The 10,716-nt window shown below is 37.3% G+C and overlaps 1 protein-coding gene across 1 annotated transcript; it reads left to right on the top strand.

Annotated features, from left to right (window-relative positions):
- LOC113667669 (uncharacterized) lies at positions 1 to 10,382 on the top strand. Its single transcript, XM_089185046.1, has 13 exons — positions 1 to 694; positions 2,690 to 2,748; positions 2,904 to 3,011; positions 3,572 to 3,696; positions 4,155 to 4,235; positions 4,705 to 4,821; positions 5,016 to 5,090; positions 5,492 to 5,537; positions 5,854 to 5,979; positions 6,706 to 6,752; positions 7,461 to 7,521; positions 8,820 to 8,909; positions 9,331 to 10,382. Exons 1-13 carry the CDS (start codon positions 558 to 560, stop codon positions 9,411 to 9,413), a joined length of 1,155 nt encoding a protein of 384 aa, XP_089041172.1. The 5' UTR covers positions 1 to 557; the 3' UTR covers positions 9,414 to 10,382.
- The last annotated feature ends 334 nt before the right edge of the window (positions 10,383 to 10,716 follow it).

Genomic DNA, 10,716 nt, shown 5'->3' with positions numbered 1-10,716 from the left:
GGGGCTGGTCACCAAAGACAATAGTCGTATTGTCTTTCAGTTTATTATTGGTGGATTTTACGGTCGCAAAATACATCTTGATCTTCTTCCTTTTCTGTCATTTTGATTCTCGTTCTTTTGTGTTTTACAATCTTGGTTTTTTTTTTAGTTTGCCATCACTTTTAAAGCGTTTCCGCGTGAAATTTTTTTGAAGGAAATATTTTCCCCTTACTCTCTGTTTGTTTAGGGTTTTTCCACCATTTGGTTAAATAATGAGTCCTTTTTTCATTTTGCAGCTGGGGATCACGTGAACGTTATCTGGAAATGTCTTCCACTGGACATAGGTGTCCTGGGTATGGGGTTCGTTTCTTAATTTCATGCTGTTTTATCAGATTGAACCCGGAGGCGAGCGACAATGCTGCAGCAGTCAAGCTTCTTCTTAAAGTGTTGAATTTCGGTAAATAGCCAAATGTCCTCTAAATCGTGATGCAAGCGGGAAAGGAGTTATGGGTAATAGTTAAAATGGCTGCCTCGCGAATGGTCTTAGTGTAGGATTAAAATTTTGTACTTTCGCTTCTATGGAAGAGGAATTTGTTGTCAAAGAAGGCTGGGTTGTTAAAGAAAGTGGACAAGCTGTCCTTGGTCAGACGAACTGGCGCAAACGATGGTGCCGGCTTGTAAGAGGTTCGAATGGAGCCTCTTGGTCATATTACAGGTGACTGTTATTGTTGTTTTCGTGTCTTTTTGTAATGGACACCTTAATTCTGTTTGGTTCTTTGTTGTGTAAATATCCATGAATATTTAACTCTGTTAAAAGGCTGTACTGAGAAGTCACGACTCACGAAAAGATCGTAAAATATTTATCAAAGAACGTGCCCGAAGCGAGAAAACATCCGTGTACTTGCTGTTACGTATTTCGTGCGGCGAGGGAAAACTTAAAATTTATCAGCTTTTACGGAAGACTCGAGACATTTTGGCTCGTCTGAAGTTTCAGATCTGAGCAATGTTGGTCGAGCGATTCGATAGCAATCGCATTAGGCTCCATAATCAATAAGCTTATATTTACTCAGTGATATTCTGTTACCAAACATCTGGTAGAATGATTTAATTATACTGGGAGAAATGATCTCAAAAGTCTTTTGTTTCATAGCTTGTCTTGAAACTTTTTCACACAGTAGTTACACTTACGTATTGCGTTTATGCAACAGTCTATAAATATAATCTAAATGAAACTAAAATATTGGCTAAGGCACGCAAAGCACAAATTCTTAGCAAAATGAAAGAATTTTGATTCACTGAAGGAAGTGTAGTTTTAACCTATGAACCTTCGACTTTTTGGAAGGCGGTATGATCTTGATGAAATTGTGCTAAAGAAATTTATACCATGGCTAGCTCATACTCAGTGTTTTCCTTTTCAGGCAGCTACTGGTAAAATTTACTGCCTGTAGTATTCCTTATAACTGCTTAAAATTGCTTGGAATTCTTGAAAATTGCTCCCAGCTGACCTCTTTCTTTACTTTGTGATTTTTTTCATTTTTCTATCCATGCAGACGACCCATAGAGATATTTCAAACATGCTTTTGCATTTAATTTTGTCAAATCAGCAAATTATTATTTTTTTGAGAAGAAATACAGGATGTGGTTAGTTATACAATTTACAAGAAGGCGTGATGATCCCTTTATTAAAATGAGACTGCAAAATATGGAAAATGTTGATTTCATAACTAGTTTTGTTGATTGATTAGTACTGGATATATTGAAGATTGATCTGGGTTTCTGTTTCTTTTCACAACTGCAGATACAGCCAAGTCAGACAACAATTGCAGATATGCTAAAAGATATTCAGCTTTTGTAATTTTTCTTAAAATGTCTTGTTATCTTTTTATCAGTTTTTTCATCACTCTTCCCTTCAATTTGCATAATTTACCAAACTTCGTAAAGGTGTACACAGTTGTTTATAAAAAAAAAAAAAATTTAACAGGTGATGAAAATTTGAGAAATCTTGAAATATTGCGAGAGATTTACCTTTAGAGGACTCCCTGAAGAGATCTGAATAAATCAGTTCTAAGTGTTGTAAGATCTGTTTTGCTCTGTTGAATATCACAAAATTAGCATCATGTCCCATTTTGCAAACACCTGCTAAAAAAACAGACAATTTTTTCAAACAATTATTTTTTCCTGATAGTTGTCAACCTCACTTGCATTGTTATTGTTGGTTGAATTAATTTATGGGGATATAACTATGGATAACATAAAAAAATGTTTTCAATAACATGCCATAATTTAGTGCACCATTCTGGGTCACATGCCAGTGAACTATTTCTGAAAATATCCCAATTTTAGAAATCCCACTCATTTTCAGTTTCCCTCTATACTTTCATCTTTGGAAACAAATTTTTTTCAACACCTGTGCCTCTGAAAGATCTGTTTTGCAAAACTGATGAATAAACAATCACCTAATAGTGTCAATGCTCAAAAACTCACTCTGTCAATGCATTATATATCCAACCTTTTCTCAAAATTCTCTCCACTGATTAAGTTCAGTTAAAATGTGCGCTAGTATCATTAGAAATACTGCCAATAAACACAGTAGCTTTTTCCCTATTTATGTCAACTTTTGATAACTGAAACGTTTTTCAATTCCCTCAAAAATGCTAGTTATGGGAAGTCAACAGTGTAAACAGAAATAAAATTGTGGTCTAATTTGCAGGAAAATGGATGATATTGCATTAAACCAACCAGCTGGACGGATAGAACTTAATTCCACATGTAAGAATATGTTTTATATAAATTTTAAACTCCCAACCCTAGTGGTCTTTTTTGCCCAAGATCTTTTTTTAATTTTAACTCATTACCAACTCACTACATTATGCAAATGAAGTGATTGGACTATGTATTATTTTTTTTTATGTATAATACTACAGATGCTGCACGTGAACTTGAAGAAGGAGAAAGAAAGAAGAAACCAAACTGCTTTGCTCTTGGTCCAGTGTTTGATGATTTTGCCAAGAGAACTTACTACATTAGCTGTGGTGAGTTTGTTTGTTAACTTTTAATACTATTTTATAGCAATTCCCCAACAAACAAATTTGAAGCAAATAAGAGAGTTGTTTAACATATTTAGTGTTGGCCTGATAGATATGAGATGGTAAATGTTTTATGTCAATGTGACTGTAGCTCTCCCTCAGTTTTGTTAAGAATGAGGTTTAGATTTATTATTTCATAAATATACAATTCTGTGCTTTATAACCTTACTGCCTGGAGAAGACTTGTAGTTTGCTGTCAAAGTGTTACTTTCCCTATCAGAAGTGGCCTTATTGTGAGACAAAAAATAATGCTTTATAAAAATTAATTGTATTGATTTTGGTTGAGGCATCCAAAATTGCTTCTCCATGTAAAGGAAAAGTACAACCTTTGAGGTGAATAAGATAAAAAAAAAAAATCAAAATTGGAAAGGAAAGACCCAAAAGAAGTGATTGCAGTCAGGAGTGGGGCAAGTTCATGCAAATTAAATGCTTAGATTTGAAAGATTACAGCTAAATTTTCCTAAGATGTTTTAAAAAATTTGAAGCAATGCTCTATTTTTGCACAGAAACTGTGGATGATAAGCTGAGCTGGATGGAAGTACTCAATGCAGCAACAGAATCTCTGCAAGCAGAGCCACAAGACAAATTTGAAAAGAGGAAAAAAAGTGTGCGACAGAGGATGACAAGACGAGTATGTATTTTGGAGATTAGTGCAAGGGTAACAGTGACTGACACAAAGAGAAACTGAGTTGAAGTCATCAACAGAATTATTGGTTTAAACTTTGGATTGGATGAATTCTGCTCAGGTTTTATAAACAGAGGTCAATACCACCCACAACTGTCTTTCTCTGGCCTGTCCTTACCTGATTAACCCTTTACTCTCTAACATCAGTATGCATATTCTCCATACTACTCCCTAGACATTTCCTAAGATTCTGACAAGGAGAATTTGTTCAACAATCAAGAGTTTCTTTAGTTGATGATCTTCTTCTGTAATCTCATGACCTTAATGTTTGATTTGTGAGTGATGTTGTAAGGAGAAATTAGATGTTCGTCACTGTTAGGGTTTAAAGAGTTATTATTATTATTATTATTATTATTATTATTAACATTATAATCCTTACTATACTTACTTGACTTACTTCACAGTCTAGAAAACCATCTAGTAGGCGGCAAGGAGAAAATGATTCCAAGCAAGAAGTTTGTATGGATCCTGTTCAGAGAATGGAGGTAAATGCAAGCTGAAGACACAAAAATGTTTGTCAGTAAACAGTATTTTGGTTTGGATAGGGATTTGGATGGGTTTTGGTAAGCCAGATTGGAGTTAAGCAGAATTTGATGATTGGGGTTTGTCAAATTTTGGTTCTCCAGAGTGTTGTTGGTGTGATTGTGGCTCAACAGATTGTGGAACTCTGGATTGAAGCAGCTGGATTTTTCTTGGCTAGATCTTGATCAGCTGGAATCTAGTTAGCTGAAGTTTGGATAGCTATAACAGGATAATTTAGTATGGATTCTGATTATCCAGAGTTTTAAATGATCCAACCCTTAAAAAGCTACTTGACTGCTGGCCTGCATAAATATAAGTGAGTTAGACTGCCAACCAAATTTTCATAGTCCTGTTTAGCAAAAATGATTTAGTTTCTTCCAACTAGGACTATTTTATGAAACATTTTTCATCATTAAAATTTGTTTTGTTTAGTTTTGGGCAAGACTCTGTCAAATCATTGAGAGTGAGAATTGGAAGAAGACTGACACCAAGAATGGAGTAACAGTATCACGACTAAGCTTTACACATAACGACAAGGCTGCTGTAAAGGTAAACAGTCTTGTACCTTGATAAAGCAAAAAGTGACAAATGAGCAGTTCCCACCTGCTATCTTGGGATTGTAAAGTTGAGGGAGGTTGGGGAGAGTCATGTGTACTACCCGATGATGTTTTGGCAAGTGGTTTTTTGATCAACCTTAAGATTTACCATGTTTCTTATTATTTTTCATTAATTTTACTTCATAGATTGAAGGTGTCATCCCTGTACCTCCAGACATTGCATTTGATTACCTTCAGCTTGCAATGAAAAAGGGAGGCAAGGTAAGATGCGTGTAATTTTAAAGTTGCATTTGTGCATGTTAGAAATTGGTGACAGAGCTGACATAAGAGATATGGCTTGATGATAATATGCTTTACACTGAGGGTGATACTACCTGTAGTTCTTAACCTTATCATTCTCAAAATCTCTTTAGGAATTATCTTTACTGTCTGTTATACAATTCTCATGATGTTGGTTTCTTTAAGTCTGAAAAACTCTAAGGCTCTGTGCACTTGAATGATAATCTGTCTTTCTATTTATCCTTGAGAGGTGGAGACAGTAATGGACAAGAAATGATAGAAGTCCGTTTAAGGGACACTGTTTCTGTACCCCCCGGGATTTAACCAACTCGAAAATCAATCATCTTGACTAACTTGTATTTACAATTCCTTTTTTGTTCCAGCTAGACCAACCTTTTCGAGGAGAAGAAGTTTTACAAAAAGTAGAGGGTAAGTAAATGTTTCTTCGTCTTTGAACTTTACTGATGACGGAAAGATTACGCAAGCTGAGTGCAGGTCGGATCAATCCTGTGCAATGAAATTAAGTAAACGTAGTTTTTGCTTTCTAGCAAAGAGTGGAAGGTTATGACCAGACCTTACACGTAGTAACCCATTTTTATTTTCTCTATAAAGAGCAGTTTGTTATTGTTGTTTACGGCGTCATTTGATTACCACTTTGACGTTGTAGGATAATTTTGGATAATTAACAATCTTGTCGGAGAGCATGGGAGAAGCCCTTGACAATTTTCTGTTATCGTATCTGCAGAGTCAATTCCACACGCCAGCATCGTATATAATAAATACAGTGTTCCTCTGCCAAGTGCTGCCCCCAGAGATGTATGTCTCCAAAGAATGTGGATACCATCGTACTTAACTAGAAATGGAACATCAGGTATTTGTCGATAATGGCGGTTTAGCAAAGAAAAATGAAACAAATGAAAGGTGTACATGTAGTTTGTTTGAAAGGTCTACCTAGTCTACGCAACATTCCAATACCATTCTGTCAGAGAAATTTTTAATTGAGTGTTAAAAAGTCAAACCGTTTTTGTACTATGATTAGTCCAGAAAAAAAAAGCACGCCACTCTGAAAACTAATCACATGACTGATTTTCTAGACTTTTCCCGCGCTCCAGGCAGTTTGCGTGTTCTTGCGTCGAGTTCATGTGATATTGTCCTATAACCTGATTGGTCGTTGTGATTACTTTGGCTGTGGTTTCGCGACACTTAATCGAAATGCACTCCAACCACTGCAATCTGAGCGATATTATCGAATAATGCCACTATTGCGAGTTCACGCCAAAGCTTTGACGCAAATATGTTGCATACGTTATTCACTCGAACGATGTATAGGCCTAGATAAGGGAGAGGGTGGTCACCTTTTTATCGAAAAAGTGATCATTCTTGAATTTAAGAAAACTTGGCGTCCCCCCCCCTCCAACACCAGGATGATGCTGGTGTAGGACCCTTCCCCCCCTAATAGGGGAATGTTGATTACGCCCCCTCTTGCGATTGGTGAAATGGGTTGGGTGTCACAATCCACATATTACAACATGATAAATACCATAAACATAGAAAAAGATAAAAATTTACAATGTGTCAAATTTTTTTAATATTGTAGGAATGGTGTTATGGTCAACGTATCATTCCCACATTCCACAAGTTCAGGTTAGTCTTTCAGCAGAGCTTGGTTTTTAGAAAAATTTAAACACATCAACTTTCCAAAAGACCAAAACATTAGTGTGTGCGACAATGTTTTTTACGATCACAAACCAAATCAAACCCTAAGACGCGCGCGCCAGGATAGTAGTGTTCTTCTTCACAGAAAGTTGTTGGGTTCAGGCCATATTCTTGGTGACCTTCGAGTGTTATTTGGCAGTCTATTAATCAGTTTTACGGCTTATCTTGTGGCTTGGAGTTGCAATTTCCTGCCCGCTTCGTTTAACAAACACGCGGTTGAATATATCTTTTTAAATCAGACGGGAAGTTGTTTTTGAAGGGCGACAGAGCAGCTTGAACCGTCGCCAAAATAAATCAAATGTTGTTACGAAAAAAAAAAAAAAAAAAAGGGCGTAAGAGGGTACACCATCTTTTACAATTTTCTCCAACTTAGCTTGAAATCTTCTAGCACTTCTATTACGATTGTTTCGTTTGAAGAAGTTTCATATAAGTGTAGTTACTACGTTTTAAATTGCTGGGGGTTCTAAGTAAGTAAACAAACGTCGCGGTAGTCCATCAATGCAATGAATTGTTGAAGAATTCGTTAATAGGATTTATATATGATTACGTGATAATGGATCAACTTACTTTTTTAATTTACGGAGTGAGGACGAGCCGATAATTTGACAACGCGCTAATATGTCTCTTTCTGGGTAGGGGTTCACAAGAGTGCTTGCAGACCTGTCTGGATTTGTGTTATCACCTCACACTTCATCAGGTACAAAAATATATCATCGGTGAATGAACTATTCCTGTTTTGTTAATAGCTTCCTTGTTGCGTTTAGACAGTGAGGGATCTTAGGCTTTCCCTCAGTTGTTAGATGCATTGTAGGATATACGCCCACACAAGATTCACTGTAAATTTAGGGAGGAGCAATTGGCATTCTGGTCTGTTCTGGGCATAGGTTATGCGTTCCGTGAGCTCGAACCTTTCATAACCGCAAAATAAATGGATTACTCTAGCTATAATTAAACCCGCGGATTTTTAAATGAAGTTATTATCTTTAGCGGAAACACAAGCTGCCACTCGTAAATTGATTCTTGTATATAATCATCAGATCATCGTTTCTAAAGTCCTGTGTAAATAAACTCTCATTCAGGATAGACACACGCCACGTCCATAGCTCGCCAACAACGGAACGTCTGTCAGATGAAAGACATCCTTAGAGCAGTTCAAGCTTGTAAATGAATGTCGTAAACTTACACCCTTCCGTCTAGTACACGTCCATTGTTGCACTAAAATGTCCATGTTGTTTGCTGTTGGGTGGGAAACGTTTGTAAAAATCCTTTCCCTCCCCTCCCCCTTCCTCTCAACCTTCCCGTGCTCACCCCCGTGCCTACCTTCCCCGTGTCCGCCCACTCACCCCCCCACCCACTCACCCCCCCAACCCACTCACACCCCCACCCCCCCCTCCTCGTGATCACCCTTACTCTCTGCGTTGGGTTTGCTCAAGCTACAATCTTGTTGGCGATTTTCCTTTCTATAAAAACATGAGATGTTGTGATCAGTTTAGTTCCGTGCAGATTATGAAAAGAAAACAAAGATCACCGAATAATCAGGAAGATTTCCTGCACGCTGGAGAAGATGGTCGACGACTTTACGTCTTCAGCGTTAAAAGTGTTCCGTCTTGGCGAATAATTTCATCTCGAATATCAATTGAGATGGATTAATAAGCAAAATGAGTCTTTTTGTAGAGATAGCTCCACTGCTGAGCTTCAGAGATTGCCTGTTTTCATTCATGGCTTTCAACAGCTCCATGTGATACCTCCTTGGTTCTGATTAGCCCTTACTTCTTTGCTTTGGTTTTACTACGCTTAATCGAAATGTGTTATAATATATTGCAATATTCTGCAAAGCTAGAAACATATCAAGGAGCTTGAGGTATTGAACGTTAACTGAAATGAACAAAGGGGATAACTTTCTAAAGAAACTGTGGTGCTTCGTCGGTGGGGTATTACGAGATGATTTTGCTTTATCAACTGAGTCGAAAGAGACGGTTTCTTTGTTTGTTCCAGATTCTTCAGTTCACACAAATGCAGCAATACTGATTCAAATTGACGTCCGAGACTCGTTGCAGACGATGCTGGAAGGTAGCTATAAATCAGGTAAATACTGAAGATATCTCAATTCATGGACGCCACACCTCAGTTATGGTTTTGATTTATTAATAATAATAATAATAATAATAATAATAATAATAACTTTATTTAAGTGTCAGTGTATTTTAGCACTGCTGTGCTAATTGGGGACACTGTAAATAAGGAAACAAATATCGTAAATCAACAGAAACTCGTTAAAAACCCCAACTGGTAGGAGGCAGACCAGTTGGCTATTTACAAAGCGTGCAGGAGTTGAATTCGGGGCCACCGAAGACAAATCCATCCAGTGGCAGGGAGGAGGACTTGAACCCGGGACCTCCGGCTTACAAGTGCAGCGCCCTAACCACTAGGCCACGCTCGCCTCCTGTGCGACCCTCTTCTCCTTGGTTGAGACACCTTATTGATTGTACTTTTCGTATTTTTCTAGGTCTGTTGAAGGTTGGTTTAAGAACTGCTTTCGCTCACATTAGTAACCTGGTGGAACAATACTACAAATGCGTTCAAGGATAACTATGTGAAAGACGCCGAGTTCAAATTAAAATTAGGGGTTCTCAAGATATCGAAGTTTAACCCTTTACTCCCATGAGTGACCAAGACAGAATTTCTCCTTACAATATCAATACAATATCGAGCAGACAAGTGATGAGAATAAAGAAAAATCTTAATTAGGGGATTATTAGTTGATCCAATGCCAAATTCTCCAAACTAACATCAGAACTGTACAGCAGACCGTAAGGAGAATTACAAATGACATATTGGGAGTTAAAGGGTTAAAGTATCCAAATAGAGTAAAGGGTCTGTATTACTTGTACAGATGATATAAACAAACAAAAAAGTGCATGTTATTTGATAAGTAATATATAAATTAATAAAGGTGGAAATAAACTTGATTATAATGAGTTGTCTGAAAAGATATTTTGCATGTTTATTTTGCGACGTGTGAGAATACTTTTCAAGTGAATGAAAGGAGTGTAAACATTAGAGTACACGCGTGAGATTTGGCGATTCGGCCGTGATGACGAGGTAGTGATATTGTCAATGGCACGTCTTCAAGCCCAGAAACAACTTCACGTAGTTGCCGTTGAAGTAGAGTTCTCCGTGCATGAGCTGGGTCGCAATGATGGGAAAACTAGCAGCAGACCGCAACAACCTTTTACGAAAGGCACCAATAACTTGCGATCTGTCTTTTCCAGTCTTAATTCTCTCGTTTAACTCATATGAAATACTGCATACATTAATTTAACTTCACACTGTGAAACTAAGGTCGTTTGAATCTAACTCTGATTCATCTCTCTTTGATTCCCACTGACTTCTAAGTTAACTCTAAAGTACATTAGTACTTATTTATTCGCTACCAATGCATAAGTGATCAAGCAGGCCGACCGACCTTGAAAGATAAAACATTTGTTTTCAGAATACTAACCCAAACACTTTTGCAAGAATCTCGCTAATAAAAAACAACACACTTAATGCTTCCAATCACCCGAATTAATCTTTGATATCATAAGCCAAAACAAGAACTTTCGCCAGGGTCCAAATCAAGGTCAGTAAACAAACTTAGCACGTTCCCTAATGGAAATTAGAGCCCCAGCGCTGGATAAATTAGTATTTATGAAACTTATCTTAAAGAAAATTATTGCTTTAGATTTTAGATCGGAAGGAACGCAAGTTTCATGGTAAACTTATTCGCGACGACTTTTTTCATCAATCTAAAATGGGCACACTGGCTCTCTTTCAATGCGCACGTTTACACGTGAAGAAGGTTTACCCTCAGAGAGCTGTGCTAATGATGTTTCCTTTCTTTCTGATCAAC

The sequence above is a fragment of the Pocillopora damicornis genome, chromosome 10 (genome assembly GCF_964200805.1).
Source record: "Pocillopora damicornis chromosome 10, jaPocDami1.2, whole genome shotgun sequence".
Lineage (NCBI taxonomy): Eukaryota > Metazoa > Cnidaria > Anthozoa > Scleractinia > Pocilloporidae > Pocillopora > Pocillopora damicornis.
The sequence above is the reverse complement of the archived record's forward strand: the minus strand, read 5'-3'. Positions and strand labels throughout refer to the sequence as shown.